At 35.9% G+C, this 22,343-nt stretch overlaps 1 protein-coding gene across 2 annotated transcripts in view; it reads left to right on the forward strand.

Annotated features, from left to right (window-relative positions):
- The window catches only part of RB1 (RB transcriptional corepressor 1), a 196,880-nt gene that overhangs the window by 66,872 nt on the left and 107,665 nt on the right, over positions 1–22,343 (forward strand). For both annotated transcript variants that reach the window (XM_079779607.1, XM_079779608.1), the window contains exons 8-12: positions 1,816–1,958; positions 4,079–4,156; positions 6,408–6,517; positions 16,875–16,952; positions 19,841–19,928. In XM_079779607.1, the coding sequence (XP_079635733.1) occupies positions 1,816–1,958; positions 4,079–4,156; positions 6,408–6,517; positions 16,875–16,952; positions 19,841–19,928 (497 nt within the window). The remainder of the gene's footprint in view (positions 1–1,815; positions 1,959–4,078; positions 4,157–6,407; positions 6,518–16,874; positions 16,953–19,840; positions 19,929–22,343) is intronic.

Consider the following 22,343-nt stretch of genomic DNA (forward strand, 5'->3'; position numbering starts at 1 on the left):
TAATTAAAAGTAACTGTTGCTAATTAATTAGATATCATTAAGCAAAGATGAGTATATTGTCATAGAATAGAATTGCTTCCTCTGGTGGCATCATGAGTAGGATTTCAAAATTATTATATTACAGAAACATATAAAATTAACTAAGGCTGACCTGATTCCTTGGCTCCTAAAATGATGAAAATATTAATAATACTAAAATAATGTAGGACAGATCAAAATATAGAAGTCTCAAAGTGTCTTTGAGTGGCTGAAAAGCTGAAGGCTTATTAATCCGTGTGAACAGTACTTCATGGGAAAATGAAGTCTGAAGCAGAATTTTGAAAATTTGTTGAACATGGTTTGACAAAGAAGGCAGTCATTTAGCAGAAACCATATGTAAAACAGAGAGAGAGAAAAAATAGGAAAGAATAAATATATTTTACATTTTTCTTTACAGAAATTTCTTTATATGCCTTTTCCTCAATATTTTCAATGTTATAATATTAGTAACTTCATGTAGGATGTTACTTTAGGTTGACAGGCTTTGTGTTTTATTTTTGGATCATTTCAATGCACATTTAATTCTCTAAGTGATATATTAAAGAGAAGCCAGGATGAGTTATTGAATTAACTGAGTATAATACACTTTTAATTATCTTTTTATTATGGAGAATATCAAATGAATACAAAAGTAAACCGCAATATACTAAGCCTCCATTTATTTATTACCTACCTTCACTGTCCAGCTCTACCAGCTATATTATTTTGAAGTACATTTCTACATACAATTCATCCTTATAAATTTTAGTATCTCTAGAAGATAAAGTCTTTTTAAAAAGCATAATGACAGTACCATTATATCATACCTAAAAAATGAATTAATAGTGATCTCTTACTACCCTCAAATATTTAGTAAGTGTTCACATTTTCATTTGTCTTATAAAAGTAATTTAAAAAGTTTTACAGGTTGACTAAATAAGAATCTATATGAGATTATACTTTGCAGTTGGTTTATATGCTTTTAAGACTTTAAAAAAAGTTCTTCCTTTATCTATCTTTCTCTCTTCCCCACCCCCCCTTGCAATTTGTGTATTAAATCCTGTTGAGTTTCCCCATGTTTAATTTTTTACGATTGCATCCTGTGGTTTGGTGTAACATGTTCCTCTCACCTCTTGATTTCTTGTAAATTGTTGGTTGGGCCTAGAGGCAGTTAATACTTTTTATACATAGTCATCTGTAATCTCTGTAATAGCTGAATCCACATTCAGTTTAAACTGGAAATGCTCAAAATAATTCAGGGAATTAAAAAAAATCTACATATAAAGATTTTAAGAAATCACAATTTAGTGTCACATACTTATCTTTTCAAAGCATCATAATTTACTATGGTATTTGCTAAAATTTTTAAAATTTATTTATTTTAATACTCTATCTCAAAATTGAATCCATAAATACTTGCTTATTATTTTTAAGATACTTTAAAAGACAGAACACATTTTTTCCCTTTGCAGATTGAGTAGGATAATTTAGAATTACTTTATAAGTTGGCTATTTCCCCTTGCCTTCCTAATATTTAGCTTTAAGTATTTTAGTTTATTTTTGAACTAGTTGGGGGCAGAAGAGAATAGGAGCATGGCAAAAACTATTTTTAGTACATAATTTATAATAGATATGCAATAAATAGATAAAACTGTTAGCCTTTAAAGGAAGCCTAATAATTAAAAGTAGCATAATGTTACCAGATTATTTTTGACCTTCCTAGTTATATTTAAAAGATTTCATTATTTTATACAGTGGAATTTGCAATTGTTCTGATCTAATTTACCATTTTTACAGAAACAGCTGTAATACCTATTAATGGTTCACCTCGAACACCAAGGCGAGGTCAGAACAGGAGTGCACGGATAGCAAAACAACTAGAAAATGATACAAGAATTATTGAAGTTCTCTGTAAAGAACATGAATGTAATATAGATGAGGTAATTTGACTTCATGATTTCTTTAAAATAGTTAAAGTAGATTTAGATATAAGTTCTTTCTAACAGTATATACTTCTTTTGTAATGAGCTTGCTTTTTGTAATTAGTGCTAACCCTTTTGCAATAGCAAAATGTTTAGCAAAAATTTAATTTTCATGTTCAGCTACTTTGATTTTAAAGAGTAGCTCCCTCACTCTGGAATCACAGAAATGTGAATCATTAAGGCAGTAGTTTTCAAATGTATTTATTCTTTGATTCCTCTGTGATTATGATACCCCTAATGTTTTATAATACTCTGCTAAGAAAGCCCTAGTGTTTTTGGTTTAGTGATAAGTGATACCAGCATTAAATTTCTGTTCAGACTTCTATAATTACTATCTTTCTAAATATTACATCAGATGATAATGGTTGGTAGAGAGTACACATAAATATGCAGGAATTGCTTATCTTGTTCATAGAATCTGGAATGTTGGAATTGGAAGGACTCATAAATAATATACTCTGCCTCCTTTTTGTAATGAGTAAATAAGCTTCTAGAGACTGAGCTAATTACTAACAGTCTAGACTCTGGGACATCTTGCTACCAGTGCTCCTGTCACTGTACCATGCTGTTTCTCCCATACATTATTATATTGCCCACAATTCACTACCATCAGATAGCTATATGAAATGCTGCATCTTTGAAATTTCTCTGTGAACTCTAGGAAGAAATGGGGTTTTAAAAGTGTTGGAATGATTTATCAAGATATCTGGGTTTTTAGCACTGTGGCTTTTGTTAATTTCAATAAATAATATAGACATATAGATACAGATGTATCAACTTTATGTATATAGATATGTGTGTATGTATGTATATATATACTAGTATATATACTTTTCTAGAATCACAAATTATCTTTGCTAATAATCTAACAAATGTAGTTGACATATATATATATATTTTTACTCCAGTCTACTACTCAGTTCATTTTCTAATTCCTAGTTGTTAATTCTCTGAGTTTCAGAACTACTTGTAAAATTTCATTTTTAAAATCAGGAGTAAATCATTTTTTTACTTTTTTATTCTTTGTTATAATTTAGAATCATTATAGTAATGCTTTTTAGAGTATAGGTAATTAAAATCTTTGGTGATAATTGACATTAATTAATTGACACTTGGTTATTTACACAGCATTTATTGGTTAGTTATAATTATGGTTATATAATTATTAGTGAACTACCCACCTTTTAAATATTCTAGTTAAGTGGGAATTAACTAGAAAACAAAGCTAGTAAGTTTAACAGAAGCTTAATTCTTACAACTTATTTGTGAAGTAGAAGACAGGAACTGATACTAAATCATTTCCAGCTTAGTAAATGTAGACTTCAAAGTTGTAAAAGGAAGTTAAATGAAGGAAAGTAAGTTGCTTAAAATTCCACAACACATTGCAAGTGTAGAATAGCCAGGAATATAACTTCAGGTTTTTCTGAGTACTGTCTTTATTTTCCATATTAAAAGCAGGATGCTTTTGCATGAATTTGCATAATTCCACAAAACATTTTATCTTGGTTTTGAATTCAGTTATTGAGTATTATTTTTATATGTGAAATTATTTTGTTACAAAAGCAGGTTATTTCCCCAAATTTATGCTAAAATAATTGACTTAATATTCTCTAAGCTAGGTATTAGATGACATGTGTGAAGTGGACTAAACTATACTTTGGGGACAAATCAGCGGCAGTGCAGAAGTAAAACGAGTCTTGGCTCTGCTGTTAGGCAGATTAGGTTTAAATTCCAGCTCTGCCGCTTCCTAGCTGTGTACCTTGGTCAAGCTGATTAATTTTTTTGAGCCTCCCATCTTTTTATCATTTGTTTAATGTGGAATACTGAAATTGGTTTCAATGGCTTTTCTTCTTATAAATCCCACTTCATTAAAAACTCCAACTCCACCTCCATTTTAGGACCTGAAACCTGCCTCACATAATTTTAAAGGTAAATAATTAAATTAATTATAAATAAATGTCACACTAGGTTGAATGTAAGTTATTGATCAAAATGTCAGTTAACACTTTCATTCTAGTGATAGTGATGGAGATTAATTTTTAAAAATTTTAATGGTCATGCACCTTTATCTTTTTCAGGTGAAAAATGTTTATTTCAAAAATTTTATACCTTTTATGAATTCTCTTGGAATTGTAGCTTCAAATGGACTTCCAGAGGTAATTTGAAAGAAAACTTAATAAAATGTTAATGTGTTTTGGAACTTTTGGGAGGGGGGAATAATTCTCTAAATTTCTTAAGATCACTTTACTGTATATTAAATACTTCTTGCTCAGGAAAAGGAATCTAAGAATTGTGATGAACCAACTTTACCTAGAAACAAAAAAAACTTTTCAACGTGTACTCAAACATATAAATAAGCAGTATTTTGTAACTTAAACTAGAAATTGATTTGTACTAAAATGTTTCAAAAATTTAAGTGTAGACTTTTGAATTTCTAAATTTCACTAATATTTAAATATAGTGCTTGCCTGGGCAGCACATATACTAAATATAACTAAATATATACAATCACATTTGACTCTAATTTGCTTTACTTCACATCTTCATGCATAGGATCCATAATTAATGCCATTAACTTTATTGCCATTATTGTATTGCAGAGCATTTCTTTTGAGTATTTTTTAGAAACTATGTAATTGAAAATAAATTTGGTTGAAATGACTTTGATTATATTGCAGAAATATTTTACCTTAATGGTGTACCATCCATCCGTTTTTTGTTTTTTTTTTTCACATTTTGCCTCAAATGTTTTGCTCTTCAATGAGAACAGAACAACTGAGAGCTTACATGGTAAGGTAAAATATGTGGAGAAAAGGGTGCTTCAGATAAAGGATGAAGACAAGTACTCAGTGACAAAGCAGTATTTTAAAAGCAGCTGGCATTAGTCACTAAGACCAAAAGATGTGAAATCAGATAGCTAGACTGCTGATTCTGTGGCCTGAACTGGTAGTTAGTCCTTGAAATCATTCATTCATTCATTCAACACTACTTATTGAGTGCTTAGTATGTGCCAAGCATTGTGCTAGATATCATTGATACAGAGATTTAACTTGTAGTTGCCGTCATTAAGGTGCTAGTGGGACATAGACAAATAAATAGAACATTACAGGAGTCTATAAGAGTCTGATAGAAGTATATACAGGGTGTTGTAATATTTTGGAGGAGGGCAACCTAATCTAAAGTGGGGCAGATAGGTTTTGCAGAAAATTGTTTGGACTGATGTCATTTCTGAGCTGAGCAAGCTTTATGAAAAATGGCATTTCCAAGGGTTGGAAATTACAGATTCAAAGGCACAGCGATATGTGATAGTTTGGTCTGTTCAGTGAACTCCAACTAGTTAAGGTTGGGTTACAGGGCAGAAGAGAGGCAAAAAGGGGCTGAATGTTGTATTACTGAATCTTGTTATAAAAAAATATGCTGTTCACAACTCTAAAAAACGTTGGACACTTGTAGTAATTTTTCTACAAGAAAGGATTATAATTTTAATAGAAATCTTAAGATAGATTTGACATTTTCCCCAATATTTTACATATAGTACTCATAGCTGTCAATCAATAAATGATTGATAATTAGTGTTTCACTAAGCTAGGGCAGTAACACTTATTAAACTTAAACATTAATGATTGTTGTACCTAAAAAATTTATGCAGATAAAAAGTTTATACGTTATTAACTGGATTTCTTCTTCCACTCCTTTTAGAATGCAATTTGAGTACCCTCAGGTTGGAAACACTTTTGCCTTAAAAGGCACACAGAAGGCATGCCAAATAGTTGTCTATTGTGCTCTGATTTTTAAATTATGATTCAAAATTATGAAGCAGAACTGATAAAAGAATTGCAGATTCCAGCAATTGAAAAAGTGTCTAAGAGTGGGAATAAATCATGCAAATGTGTTAATTGGTTTAATTAATTGAGCAAATACTTTTGCCTAACACTTAACTGAAGGAAGGTGGAGTGAATTAAAAGATTTAGAAAAGATGGGAAGAATATATAGTCAAGAGGATTTGTTACAGTATTTGAAAATACTTCATTTTATATTGATAAGCGTAGTAGATTAAAAGTGAAAAATGTATGGGATGTTTGGAGGATCTTGGCAGTTAAGTGGTTATAATAATACTTATTTTTATCTTACAGTTCCATCTCAGTACTGATTTGGGCATTGATGAACCTTGTCTACATAAAATTCTAATGAATGGGGTGCATACATAAAATATGCTTAAAATTAGAATGGAAAATTTGCAGTTTCCTTTACTTCACTTGCACATATGCCTTATTTATATTTCATGTGAACTCAGTATGTAGTAAAATTAAGTGTATTGTATAAAAATTCTTTAATTAAATCTTACTTCTGTGTATTGAAAGATGTAATGACATGAAAGTGTAATCATCAGTATTGTTTTCTTTTGAGGTGGAAAGTCTCTCTAAACAATATGAAGAAATTTACCTTAAAAACAAAGATCTAGATGCAAGATTATTTCTGGATCATGATAAAACTCTGCATGCTGATCCTATAGACAGGTATTGTACATGGTATATTTTTGTTTAAATGCTTTGCTATAGGTCAGTTTTGATAGAGGTAGGTTAAACAGGTTTTTGTTTAACTTAATGATCTTTAAATAACATTTATAGTGATTACTTCAGATGTCTTTCTATAAAGCTAATAAGATAAACAATATTTAAGCATATAATTTATTAACAAATGGAGATTTCTTATGATACAGAGTTTTAGGTTTACATAGATTTAAACCTATTCTTTTTTATTTAAACAAGTGAAAAATATTTTCTGTACTGTATTGTCTATGTAAACATTAATTTGCTTCCTGGTATGCACAGGTTTGTGTTAATTTTTAATATATTTTTAAAGTAATTTTTCTCCAATCAAGTCAAGGCAGAGAATAAACCTTTCAGTATTTCTTTCATGCTTTCTGGAATGTAGTTGTTTTCACTTTTCCTCACTGAGTCTTAATTTCCTCATCTGTACAATGCAAGCATTTACTGTAGAGTCACATATATACAAGGTGTACTGGTTAATAATAGCGGATTTTGTAATCAAAGAAAACATGATAATTTCAAGAGAAACATCAAAAGTGCTTTGTTCAAAGTAATGTCCATCGCTAGCTACACATTTCCCCATCTTTCAGGTAATTTGTAGATACGGTCCCAATAGAACTTTTCTTGTTTTGAGGTAAACCATTCAGAGACCCAATTTTCTACTTCTTCGTATGTTTAGAAGTGCTGTTCAGAAAGTGCGTGTGCCACCGATCGGAACAAGTGGTAATCTGAAGGAGCAAGGTCTGGTGAATATGGCGGGTGGGTTAATACTTCCCAGGCAAGATCTTTTAACATGTCTTTAACTGGTTTTGAAGTGTGTGATGGTGCGTCATCATGAAGCAAAATTACTTTGCCGTGTCTTCTGGCACATTCTGGTCGTTTCACGATCAAAGCGTGGTTCAAATTGATTATTTGTTGTCAGTAGCGATCAGTATTAACAGTTTCACCTGGTTTTAGAAGCTCATAATGCACCACATCTTCCTGATCCCACCAAACGCAGAGCATTGTCTTCTTTCCTAAGCGATTTGGCCTTGCAGTTGATGTTGATGGTTGACCTGGATCAACCCATGATTTTGTGCATTTGGGATTCTCAAAATAAATCCACTTTTCATCACCAGTCACTATTCGATGCAAAAAAGACTTTCTTTCGTGCCATTGAACCAACATTTTACTGATGACTTTTCGGTTTTCCATTTGTCTTTTGTTCCGTTGATTTTCCTTCCTTTAAAATCTTTCCCATTGCTTGTAAACTATCAGAAATTTGTTTGCTGAGCAATGTTTAATCTTTCTGCAAGTTGTTTTTGAGTTTGACACGCATCTTCATCCAATAATGCTTGTAATTGTTGGTCTTCAAACTTTTTCGGTTGACCTGGACGTCTTTGTCTTTCATATCGAAATCCTCACTTTTAAAGCGTTTAAACCAGTGTTCACAAGTATCTTGAGATGGAGCATATTCACCATAAGCTTCCCGAAGTATTCAGCAGCACTTTTCTTCAAAATAAAGTAATGAATTAAAACTTCCCACAAATGCTCTTTTTTTTGGCATGAAATTCGACATTTCTAAGTGTAAAAATATCTATGATGTAACACCTTCAGAAAATTTCCCATATGAAGTTTTGAAGCTTGTTGTCAATACAACAAAATAGCATACATATCAAATCGCATATATATCAACATATGTGTAACTCCATCTATTAAAAAAAATCTGCATTATTATAACTGGTACACCTAGTACTTTGTACTATATATACATATATATTAATGAAAATACTTTGTAAATGGAAAAGTGATAGAAAAATGTTAGGAATCCCACTTCAACTTATGGGGTTGAATATTTTTCATAAAACTAGGATAGGATAAATTTGTATACATAAGAAAGCAATCAAACATAAGTTAGAGAAGAGGAAAGTGAAGATGCTGAACAGCCAATTGAATATATGATTTTCGTTTTTTTAAACTAAAAAAAGTTCACCCATTACCTTCCATTCCCTCTGGTTTGTTCTCTGTATCTAAACGTTTAAATTAAAAAAGAAAATATATAAGAGAAATCATACTGTATTTATATTTTTCTTTCTGGCATTTCACTTAACGTAATGTTTTTAAGGTTGCAATGGCAAGATTTCATTCTTTTTAATGGCTGAATAATACTCCATTGTAATTTATATATATAATCTTACAGTTTCTTTATCATTCATCCATCAATGGACATTTATGTTTCTACATCTTAACTATTATAAATGATGCTGCAATGAACATGGGGGTGCAGGTATCACTTCAAGTTAGTGGTTTTGTATAAATTCCCAGCAGTGGAATTACTGGATCATGTAGTAGCTCAAGTTTTAATTTTTTGAGGAACTTCCATATTATTATTCATAATGGCTGCACCAATTTACATTCCCACCAACAGTGCACAAGTGTTCCCTTTTCTCCACATCCTTGCCAACACTGGTTATTTAATGTCTTTTTGGTAATAGTCATTCTAACTGGTGTGAGATGATATTTAAATGTGGTCTTGATTTGCATTTCCCTGAAGACTAATGATGTTGTACCTGTTGGCCATCTGTATGTCTTTGGAAAAATGTCTATTCAAATCTGTCCATTTTTAAATTTGTGTTTTGGAAATTGAGTTCTTTATATATTTTTAATATTAACCCTTTATGAGATATGATTTGCAAAATTTTCTCTTATTGAGTAGATTGCCATTTTTCATTTTGTTGATGGTTTCATATGCTGTGCAGAAGCTTTTTAGTTCAGTGTACTTCTACTTGTTTATTTTTGCTTTTGTTGTCTTTGCTTTTGGTGTCAGATTAAAAATATTTCCACTACTGATATCGAAGAGTTTCTAAATACCTCTGCTTTTTTTTAAGGAGTTTTATGGTTTTCTGTCTTACATTCATGTTTTTAATCCATTTTGTGTTAATTTTTTAGAATGATGTAAGATAGTAGTCAAATTTTATTCGTTTGTATGTAGGTGTCCAGTTCTGTCAGTACCACCGAGGATATTTTTTCCATTAATTTTCAGAGAGTGGAAGGGAGGGAGGGGGGAGGTAAGAGAAAGGAAAGGAGGAAAGTGGGAGGAAGGGAGAGAGAGAGAGATACATCTATGTGAGAGAGACACATCAGTTGCCTCCTGCATGCACCCTGACCCACAACCCAGAATCAAACACAACTCTTCAGTCCATGGGCCAGTGTTCTAGCACTGAACCACATGGGCTAGGGCAGTGGTCGGCAAACACATTAGTCAACAGAGCCAAATATCAACAGTTCAACAATTGAAATTTCTTTTGAGAGCCGAAAACTGACTTCTACGCATGGGCCACGAAGTTTCAATCGCACTGTACGTGCGCGCCTGCACGTGGTATTTTGTGGAAGAGCCACATTCAAGGGGCCAAAGAGCCGCATGTGGCTCACGAGCCGCAGTTTGCCGACCACTGGGCTAGGGCTCAGCACCACCTATTGAAGAGACTGTCCTTTCCTTATTCTAAATTCTTGGCTTCTTATCATGAATTAATTGACAATATATGTGTGGGTTTATTTCTGGGGTCTCTATTCTGTTCCCTTGATCAGTTGTCTGTTTTTTTGCCAATGTCATGCTATTTTGATTACGCTACCTCTATAATGTAGTTTGAAATCAGAAAGTGTTATGGCTCCAGCTTTGTTCTTTGTTTTTTCAAGATTGCTTTGGCTATTTGGGTTCTTTTGTGATTCCATACAAATTTTAGGATCGTTTGTTCTGTTTTTATGGAAAATGCCATTGGAATTTTGATAGGGATTGCATTGAATCTGTAGATTGCTTTGGGTAGTATTGAGATTTTAATATTAATTCTTTCGATCCATGAGCATTGAATATCTTTCCATTTATTCGTGTCTTCCTCACCTTTTTTTCAATCAGTGTCATACTTCTCAGTGTATAGTACTTTCATCCCCTTGGTTAAATTTACTCCTAGGTATTTTATTATTTTTAATGCAATTGTAAATGAGATGATTTTCTTAATTTCTTTTTATCATAGTTTGTTATTAGTATATAGACGCACAGATGACTTTTATATATTGCTATTGTATCCTGCAGCTTTACTGAATTTTGTGTTTTAGTTCTAACAGGTTTTTGATGGAGTCTTTAGGATTTTCTATATATAATTTCATTTAATCTGCAAATAGTGACAGTTTTTCTTTTTCATCTCTAATTTGGATGCCTTTTACTAGTATTTCTTTTTATTGCCTAATTGCTCTGGCTAGGACTTTCAATACTATCCTCTGTAATAAAAGGGTAATATGCAAATTGACCCTAACGGCAGAATGACCAGAACGACTGCTGGACCAGTCACTATGAGGCGCACTGACCACCTCTTGGTCCCTTTCCCTGGCCGGCAGGCTCCAATCGTCTGATGGCCACCCACTGTGGGGGTAGGGCCAGTGAGCGGGTGGGAACAGCTGACCTCTTGGTCCCTTCCCCCGGCCATCAGGCATCAATCACCCGATGGCGAACGGGGAACCGGGGGTGGGTGGCCGCGGGGGGCAGGGCCGACTACAGGCAGCTGGGGAAGATGGCCCTGATCACAGGCCAGGCCTAGGGACCAGACCCATGCATGAATTTCGTGTGCTGGGCCTCTAGTGTTTAATAAAAGTGGTGAGAGTGGTCATCTTGTCTGATTTTGATCTTAGGTAAAACTTTCAGCTTTTCACCATTGAGAATGATGTTGGCTGTGGTCTTGTCATGTATGACCTTTATTATGTTGAGGTACATTCCCTCTGTGCCTGCTCCATTGAGAGTTATTATCATAAATGGATGTTGAATTTTGTCAGATGCTTTTTCTGTATCTGTTGAAATGATCATATGATTTTTGTTTTTCATTTTGTTAATGTGGTTAACATTGACTGATTGGTGGATGTTGAAGCATCCTTGCATCCCTGGATAAATCCCACTTGATCATGGTATATGATCCTTTTAATGTATTGTTGAATTTCATTTGCTAATATTTTGTTAAGGATTTTTGCATATGTGTTCATCAGGGATATTGGCCTATAATTTTTTTTGTGTGTGGCATTTTTGTTTGGTTTTGGTATCTGGCTAATAATGCAGCCCTTATAAAATGGATTGTGAAGAGTTCACTCCTCTTCTTTTTTTGGAAATGTTTGAGAAGGACTGATATTAATTTTTCTTTGAATGTTTGATGTAATTTACCAGTGAAGTTCTCTGGTCCTGGACTTTTTTTTGTTGGGATATTTTTAATTACTGATTGAGTCTCCTTAATAGTAATAGATCTATTCAGGTTTTCTATTTCTTTATGATTCAGTCTTGGAAGGTTGTATGTTTCTAGGAATTTATCCATTTCTTCTAAGTTGTCCAATTTTTGTGTGTAATTGTTTATAGTTGTCTTATGATATATTTGTACTTCTGTGGTATCAGTTGCATCATGTCCTCTTTCATTTCTGAGATGAGGAATGGTGAGAGTAATCAAATATTTTTGAATGACTGTGAGTTTGATTAATACTATATTTTATGGAGGAGAAACCAAGATGGCAGCATAGGTAAACACCTAAACTGCTGCCTCGCACAACAATTTCAAAGTTACAACTAAAAGACAAAACGGACATCATCCAGAACCACAGGAAGGCTGGCTGAGTGGAAATTCTACAACTAGAAGGAAAGAGAAAAGCACACTGAGACTCAGAGGAGCTGCAGGAGGCAGAGGTACTGAGCCGCGTGCATGCACAGAGCGGACTGGCAACTGAGTGCGCGGCTGGCTTTCTCAAGGGGGAGGGAGAAAAAAGCTTCCGACTGCGCTGAACTCCAGTTCTGGGCGAGACTCTGGGGACCCAGACTCATACGGGGTGAAACTGAACTGTCAGGAAAGAGAAAAGCACACTGAGACTCAGAGGAACTGCGGAAGGCAGAGGTACTAAGGTGCACACACACACGCAGAGAGGGCGGGCAACAGTGCGCGGCTGGTTTTCTCAAGCGGGAGGGAGACAAAAGCTCCTGACTGCACTGAACTCCAGTTCCAGGCGAGACTCTGGGGACCCAGACTCATTTGGGGAGAAACTGGACTGTCTGGCAGCTGGCGGAACTTGAGGGTGGCTTTCTCTCAGAGGTGCTTGCAGCGATTACCACAGGACACTGAGACACAGGGGCCTATTAAGGCAGGACTGACGGGAAACTAATGCTGTCTGCTCCACCCTGAGACTCTGCCCCATCCAAGCTGAGCACAGAGGCTTTTGCAAGTCTTGTCTCATAAGGGTGTCTCCAGCACAGAAGTTCTCCCAGCATAGACACAGCTGATCCTCACAGCCAATTGGCCTGGAGGTCAATTCCTCCCAGTGATACCAGCAACAATCAAGGCTTAACTACAACAAGACTGTGCACAGAGCCCACAAAGGGGTGCATCAAGAGTGTCCACCTCAGGTAACTGGGAAGGCTGAGCCACTGGGCCTTATAGGACACCTCACACACAAAGCCACTCTATGAACTCAGGGAAGCAGCCAATATGCGAAGACAAAGAAACAGGTCACAGATGAAAGAAATGGAGGAAAGCAAACGACTGGATATAGAGTTCAAAACCACGGTTATAAGGTTTTTCAAGAATTTTCTAGAAAAGGCCGATAAATTTAGCGAGACCCTCGAGGATATAAAAAAGGACCAACTAGAAATTAAGCATACACTGACTGAAATAAAAAATATACAGAGATCTAACAGCAGACTAGAGGATCGCAAGAATGAAGTCAAAGAATTGAAATACAAAGAAGCAAAAAACACTCAACCGGAAAAGCAAAAAGAAAAAAGAATCCAAAAATATGAAAATATGAAGAAGGAGCCTCTGGGACAACTTCAAGCGTACCAACATCAGAATTATGGGGGTGCCAGAAGAAGAGAGAGAGCAAGATACTGAAAACCTATTTGAAGAAATAATGACAGAAAACTTCACCCACCTGGTGAAAGAAATAGACTTACAAGTCCAGGAAGCGCAGAGAACCCCAAACAAAAGGAATCCAAAGAGGACCACACCAAGACACATCATAATTAAAATGCCAAGAGCAAAAGACAAAGAGAATATTAAAAGCAGCAAGAGAAAAACAGTTAGTTACCTACAAGGGAGCACCCATACAACTGTCAGCTTATTTCTCAACAGAAACTATGCAGGCCAGACGGAGTGGCAAGAAATATTCAAAGTGATGAATAGCAAGAACCTACAACCAATATTACTCTACCCAGCAAAGCTATCATTCAAAATTGAAGGTCAGATAAAGAGCTTCACAGACAAGAAAAAGCTAACCGCCAAACCAGTATTATATGAAATGCTGAAAGGTATTCTTTAAGAAGAGGAAGAAGAAGAAAAAGGTAAAGATAAAAATTATGAGCAACTAATACATATCTATCAACAAGTGAATCTAAAAAATCAAGTGAATAAAAAAATCTGATGAACAGAATAAACTGGTGAATATAATAGAATCAGGGGCATAGAAAAGGAGTGGACTGACAATTCTCAGGGGGAAAGGGGTGTGGGGGGTGTGGGAAGAGACTGGACAAAAATCGTACACCTATGGATGAGGACAGTTGGGTGGGGGGATAAGGGCAGAGGGTGGGGTGGGAACCAGGTGGAGGGGAGCTATGGGGGAAAAAAGAGGAACAATTGTAATAATCTGAACAATAAAGATTTATTAAATTTAAAAATTACTATATTTTATGTATTTACTTGTTTGCTCTCTCTTTTCTTTGTTTCTGTTGAGTCTAGCTAAAGTTTTGATAATTTTGTGTATCTTTTAAAGAACCAGCTCTTGCCCTGGCTCAGTTGATTGGAGCATCATTCTGTACACCAAAAAGGGGCGGATTCAATTCCTGGTCAGGGCACATACCAAGGTTGCGGGTTTGATCCTCCATGGGGGAGCTTATGGGCTTGAGGGGCAACTGTTTCTCTCTCTCAAAAGAAGTCAATAAAAACATATCCTTATGTGAGGATTAAACAACCAGCTCTTAATTTTATTAATATTATCTATTAGAGGCCCATTGAAAGGAAATTAATTAGAAGGTGGCTGGCAGGGCGGGACTGGGTGATGGGCCGTACACGCCTGGAGTCAACCTCCCGTGGTCCCTCCCCAGCTGGCCGCACCTGGGGCAGTGCCGTGGCTCAACGGGTGTCTGTGGAGTGAGTGGGGTCCCTCCTGCAGGTGGGGTCCCTCAGCCTGGCCTGCGGGGATTGGGCCGAAACTGGCAGTCCGACATCCCCTGAGGGGTCCCAGAGTGCAAGAGGGCACTCTGCAAAGTTGCTGTAGCTCGGCAACTTCTGCATTGAGCATCTGCCCCCTGGTGGTCATTGCACGTCATAGCTACCTGCTGGTTGGTCAGCCAGTTGGCCGGTTGCTTAAGCTTTTGTATATATAGATTGTCTTTTTAGTCTCTACTTTATTTATTTCTGCTCTGATCTTTGGCATTTTGTTCCTTTTACTATCTTTAGGCTTTTTTTTCCTCCTAGTTCCTTGAGGTATGAAGTTAGGTTGTTTGAGACTTTTCTTTTTACCCCGAAATAGGCATTTTTGCTATGAAATTTCATCTTTAAACTGCTTTTGTTGCATAATCTTTGGTATTTTACATATTTATTTTTCTCAAGGCATTTTTATATCTTTTAATTTTTATTTGACCCATTGGTTGTTCAGTTTCATGTTAATTTCCATATATTTGTGAGTTTTTTAGTTTTATTCATGTAATTAATTTTTAGTTTCATACCATTGTGTTTAGAAAAGATGCTTGGTACGATTTTAATTTCTTAAATTTATTAAGACTTATTTTGTGGCCTAACATAACTATTTTAGAAAATGTTCAAATGTACACTTGACAAGAATGTATATGCTATTGCTTTGGAATGTTGTTCAAATATTTTTTAACTGTATCTGATCAAATGTGTCAATTAAGGCCAGTGTTTCCTTATTGAGATTCTGTCTGGATGATTTATCTATTGATGTAATATTAGTAGGGTAATGGTAGGGAACTTTTCTATTATTGTATTGCTGTCTATTTCACCTTTCAGGTCTGTTAACATTTGCTTTATATGTTTAGGTGCTCCTATGTTGGTTATGTAATATTTACAAATATTGTAAGTGTTATGTCCTCTTGTTAGATTGACTCCTTTATCATTATGTAACACCATTTTTTTGGTCTCTGAGATAGAAACTTAATGTGAATTGTCCTGTTTACCCACTTTTTAATTCTCATTTAGATGAGTATAATTTTTAAAATGAGCATCAAAAGAAAATTGTTGAAATATAGTTGTCCCTTGAACAATTCAAGGTTGGGAGTGCCAACCTTCTGTGTAATCAGAATTCGTGTATATTTTAAGTTGGCCCTCTGCATATGTGGATTCCAGACCATGGATTGAAAACAACATTGATGGGTAAACACCGCAGGTTTGAACTGCGTGTATCTACAGCATAAGGGAACAACCCACGTTATTCAAGGGTCAGTTCGTTTACTAGTTAGTGATCTCTGACTTTAGCCTTTCACCTGCTGTTACTTTTTTGGTTCATTTGTTTAAAGGTTAATACAAAAGTGTATTCTCTTGAATTGTCATGTAAAATCCTGAAGTAAGAATGGTTGAGAGTAATTACAAAAATTTTCCAATAACCATAAGTATGATTAATATGGCTTTAGCATGAAATATTTTAATATGTAACTGAAAAATATATAATTTTGTAATTAAATACAGGTAAGTATTTCTAATTTTATTTAAATAAAAGTAAAGGTTTTGGAAGGCATAATGATTGAAAAACTTGAGCTTTAATATTTTTTGACATGGAAAACTTGATTTATAATGCCATTGAACATCAATCTTTGTAGAGAAAATATCTTTCTCTTTCAAAAAACTCCTTAATGATTGTACCTGTTTGTCATAAACCTAGTAGAAAGAAACCCAATTTAAAAACAAGAGTGAAAGCCCTGGCCTGGTGCCTCAATTGATTGGAGTGTCCTCAGGTACATCAAAAGGAGGTTGCAGGTTTGATCCCCCCTTGGGGCATGTACAGGAGGCAACTGAGTACTAGTAATGTTTCTCTCTCACATAGATGTTTCTCTCTCTCTCTCTCCCTTCCTCTCTCTGTAAAGTCAATTAAAAAATATCCTTGGTTGAAGAATTAAAAAAAACACCATAATTTCATTTATTTATGCAACTGTTGGATTATCTGCTTCCTATCACTTACTTCTATTATAGACTTGCCATTTTGTATCATGTTATGAGGCAATGGAAGGTTTTATACTGTGTTTTTGTTTGTTTTTTTTTACTTATAAAGTACAAAGTGTAAATTTTCAGTCTGAATGACTTTGCTTTTCGTTATTTAGTTTTGAAATGCAGAGAACACCACGAAAAAGTAATAATGATGAAGAGTTGAATGTGATTCTTCCCCAGACTCCAGTTAGGTATGAATTGTCTTACTCTTCATTTTCATTATAATTGTTTATCCAGTGCTTCATGGAGCTTTGGGTTTGTTTATTTATTCTATTATATATTTATATATAGATGCCACAAATATAGTATATTGAGTGCTTTTTGCATTCAGTATTTTGATAATGGCTGAGGATATGATTATTAGACCTAGTTCTGTCTGTCATTAAGGAATATAGTCTAGAATGGGAATGTGTTCCATCTCAGTAAATAAAAAACTAAAAATATGTTTCACCATTTGGTTTGCATACAACCTAGAAGGATTAGAACTATTTTTTTGACCTTATCCTCCCTTACTTCCCAAGTATAATATGTTTTAAGTCTTATTAAATTTGCCTCTAAAATATTTCTTGAACCCATCTACTATTCTCCATTTCTACTCTCACCACCCCTGTCCAAGATATCTTTTTCTTTGATTTTTTGAGGTATCCTATTATCTGATCTGATCCCCATTCCTTTCTGTCTACCACCAAATCTGTTCTCTAGAGCTCCCAGAATAATATTCTAGAAATGTAATTCTGATCATGTTCACTCTGCCATTAAACCTTCTGATTGTTTCCTATTGCAATGGAAATACAATGCAAAATTTTAAATAATGCCTACAAGATCTTATATGATCTAGCTGTGTTGCCTGTCTAACCTCAACCTGTTTTTCTCTTCTATGTATTAGCCAGTTTCCTGAACTCTCCAACCAGCCTCTTCTTTTGTGCTTGAGTGTACTTTCACACTTGCTTTCCCCTCTTAACTCTTTTCTTCCCATGAATTACCAACTGTTACTGTTCCTTTAGGTTCAGCACAAATAGGACTTTTTAAAAAAGATTTATTTCTCTCTGAAATATTTTCTTATATTCCTTCTCAGAGCATCCCTCTGAATTCCTTCATAGTGTGCATCACAATGTGTAATTAGAAAACGATTTGTGTGTTTGCTTGTTTTTGCTAATATCCAATAGCCTTTAAGTTGTATACCACAGGGACCATGACTTTTTTGTTCAGCATGTGATAATTAGGACCAAGGCTAATACTTGGCATATAGCAAGTAATCAGTAATATTTTTAAATGACTATTTAGAGATATAAAATACATTTTTGTATAAGTATAGTAATAGACTTAAGACAAGTTAATGAAATGGCACAGAATGAACTTTATGAAGTGATATTTGAACTGAATTTTGAATATGTAAAGATTTATGTCACAGGATACTGGCATATTAGTGGGTGGGAACAGCATATGCAAAGGGCTGGAAGGAAGAAACAACAAGATGTGTCCGGGGAACTATTAGCAGCTCTGTATTGATTGACTGTAAAATGGAAAAATGACAGCAAGAGAGGAGGGTGGGAGTCAGATTATGAAGGACCTTATTTGCCATACTTACAAGTTTTGACATTAGCTTGTGCACAATATACATAGCCTGTTGGTATAAATGGGTGTTTAGCAGAAGTAAGTATAAAATCAGACTTGATTTTTGAAAGACTACATGGTGTTAGTTTGTGAGAGGGTAGAGGCGAACATGGTGTGAAATACTGAGACCTGTTTATCTGTCACAATGGTTCTTAATCAGGGGTCAAATTATAATAACCTGGGGAGTTTTTTCAAAGTACATGTGCCTAGAGCCTACTACCATAGACATAGTGAGTCAAAATCTCTGGACTGTTGTATTGCAGTAATTCAGTTGAAAGATGTTGAAACAAGAGATAGGCAGTGGAAATGAAGGAACAAGAACAGTTTTGCAAATATTTGATGAATTCATATTTAGAATATTATTCTTGAGGCTTTTATGGGTTATGAAGATGTGTAGTAAGTAGTAGAACATAAGGATCTTACATATTTGGAAATAATCAGGGAGAGTTAAAGCCCTAAAAGTAGATGAGGTTGCCTGAAGTGAGGGTGTATAATGGCAAGAATGTATGGCTAAGGGATGAACCAGGAAGAATGCTGTCATTTAAGGACTAAATAGAAGGTAGATTAAATGAGCAGTGTGATTGGGAGCTCAAGAGAGTGAAGGCAGAAAAGCCAAGGGGAGGGGGGGCAGTTTCAGGAAAGAGCAGGTGTTTAAGAAAGTCAAGTATACCTCAGGGAAGTCAAATGTAAGATAAAATGAGAAAGATTTTTGGTTTAGAAGTTTGTGACTTAAGTCACTGTGCTTTAAGTAGATCATTGGATGTACAAGTCATAGAAGCAATGTATTTGAAAGGTGAGGAAGTGTAGATAGCAGTTTATAGATGCTTGACTGAGAACACTGAACACATTTTACTGAATAATATTTAACAATCTTTTAAACCATAAATATTCTACAGTTCTTTGCATCATTAAGTAGTAACTACAGTAGCAATGTACTGCTACTCCAAAATTGGAACATGAATATTTACTGTACCGTCAATCATATAATTTTAGAATTAAAGAGAATTCCTAAGATATTGACCTAATTTTATGCTTTAACAATGATGACTTCTAAAATTATGTATGCTTTCCTTTTAAAAAATTTCTTGCTGTCTTTATTTGAAAAAGTTGAGTATTTAATTATATTAAAAGATTACTATTTTGATGCCAGCTAATGTTTTCTCCTTAATATAATGTTATGAGTTTGACCACTTAATGTTATATTGATTTATAGTTCTATTAGTAAATAAGCTCATCGTTTTTCATAAACATATTGATTATGAACACATCTTTTCTTTAAGCTTTAAGTAAAATATAATTCCTTGTAAATAATAGTACACTAAGGGTTTTATAAAGTTTTATTGCAGAGAACTTTTTAAAGATAAATGGGAGACAGTGAGTTTGAAGATATATTTAATTTGTGTGTTAGATACATTTCATTTTTTTCCCCTTCATTGTTTAACATTTCTTTTCTTTTTTTGTCTAGGACTGTTATGAATACTATCCAACAATTAATGATGATCTTAAATTCAGCAAGTGATCAACCATCAGAAAATCTGATTTCCTATTTTAATGTAAGCCATATATGAATATTATTTATTGTAATACCTTAGCAAAGAAATTTGAAATTAGAAGTTAAAATTCTGAGTATTTTTAAAATACTTATCTCCCAATCAACAAGAATATAGTTGTCTATTACCTTATTATTTTTTTAAATCCTCAATATTAGATATTATTAGTAGATGTTACTAGTAGACAGCATTTTTCTTAGATTTCCTCTTATTTATTTACCTTACTCAGCATTTTTTCTTATAATTTATTTTTTAATTTTATTTTTATTGTTGACATTATTATAGACTAGAGGCCTGGTGCATGAAATTCATGCACGGGGGTGGTGTCCCTCAGCCCAGCCTGCACCCTCTCCAATCTGGGACCCCTTGAGGGATGTCCGACCACCCGTTTAGGCCCGATCCCAACACCCTCTCACAATCCAGGACTGCTGGCTCCCAACCGCTCACCTGCCTCTGCCTGATTGCCCCTAACCACTTCTGCCTGCCAGCTTGATCACCCCCTAACCACTCCCCTGCCAACCTGATCGATGCCTTACTGCTCCCCGGCCAGCCCGATTGCCCCTAACTGCCCTCCCCTGCTGTCCTGGTCATCCCTAACTGCCCTCCCCTGCCAGTCTGGTCACCCCTAACTGTCCTCCCCTACAGGCCTGGATCCCCCCCCAACTGTCCTCCCCTGCAGGCCTGGTTCCCTACCCCCAACTGCTCTCCCCTGCAGGCCTGGTCCCCACAACTGTCCTCCACTGCAGGCCTAGTCTCCCCCCCCGCCAACGTCCCTTCCCACTGCAGGCCTGGTCCCCCACCCCCCAACTCCCATCCCCTGCAGGCCTGGTCCCCCCAACTGCTCTCCCCTGCAGGCCTGCCCCTCCCAACTGCCCTCCCCTGCAGTCCTGGTCTCCCCCCAACTGCCCTCCCCTGCTGACCTGGTCTCCCCCAACTGCCCTCCTCTGCTGGCCCGGTCACTCCTAACTGCCCTCCCTGCTTGCCTGATCACCCAGAACTGCCCTCCCCTGCAGGCCTGGGTCCCCCCCCCCCCCCAACTGCCCTCCCTTGCTGGCCTGGTCTCCCCCAACTGCCCTCCTCTGCTGGCCTGGTCACCCCTAACTGCCCACAACTGCCCTCCCCTGCAGGCCATCTTATGGCGGCCATCTTGTGTTCACATGGGGCAGCCATCTTTGACCACATGGGGCCATCCATCTTGTGTCTTGGAGTGATGGTCAATTTGCATATTACTCTTTTATTAGATAGGATGTCCCCATATCCTACCCCTTTTGCCCATCTCTACCCAGTCCCAACTCCCTTCCCTTCAGCCATCACCACACTTGTTTGTGTCTATGGGTTATGTATATACTAGAGGCCTGGTGCAATGGGTAGGGTCCCTAGGCCTGGCTGGTGATCAGGGCCAATTGGGGCCTTCCGGCTGCCGGCTGGGGCCTTCCTTTATTCTGCACCGCCCCCTGATGGTCAGTGCATGTCATAGTGAGCAATTGGTCTCCCGGTCTAACTCCCGTGGGGACAATATGCATATCAGTCTTTTATATATATAGATGTTCTTTGGCTAATCTCTTTATCTACTTTTATCCAGTCTCCCTCCTCCCTTCCCTCTGACAACTGTCAATCTGTCCTCGTATCCATGCTACTGTTTGTTTTGTTCGTTAGTTTATTTTGTTCAATAGATTCCACATATAAGTGAGATCATACAGTATTTGTCTTTCTCTGACTGGCTTATTTCACTTAGCATAATAATCTCCAGGTCCATCCATGCTGTCACAAAGGGCAATATTTTCCCGGGCTGGGTAGCTGAATTGGTTAGAGTGTTTGTCCTTATGTTCCAAGGTTGCAGGTTTGATCTCCTGTCAGGGCACATACAAGAAGCAACCAATAAGTGCATAAATAAGTGAAAAAACAATCTCTCTCTCTCTTTCTCTCTCTCTTCCATCTTCTCTCTCTCTAAAAACCAATAAAAAATAAATTCAAAAGGTAACATTTTCTTCTTTTTTATGGCCACATAGTATTCCATTGTGTAAATATACCACAGCTTTTTAATCCACTCATCAACTGATGGGCACTTGGGCTGTTTCCAGATCCTGGCAATTATAAATAATGCTGCTATGAACATAGGGGTGCATATGTATTCTTTCAAATTGGTGTTTCAGGGTCTTAGGATATATACTCAGAAGTGGGATTGCTGGATTGAAAGGCAGTTCCATTTTTAATTTTTTGAGGAAACACTGTTCTATTTTCCACAGTGGCTGCGCAAGTCTGCAATCCCACCAATATTTCACTAGGGTTCCCCTTTCTCCACATCCTTGCCAGCACTTGGTATTTGTTGATTTATTGATGGTAGCCATTCTGGAAGGTGTGAAGTGATATCTCATTGTGGTTTTAATTTGCATCTCTCTGATGATTAGTGACTTAGAG

The sequence above is a fragment of the Cnephaeus nilssonii genome (assembly GCF_951640355.1).
Source record: "Cnephaeus nilssonii genome assembly, chromosome: 8".
Lineage (NCBI taxonomy): Eukaryota > Metazoa > Chordata > Mammalia > Chiroptera > Vespertilionidae > Cnephaeus > Cnephaeus nilssonii.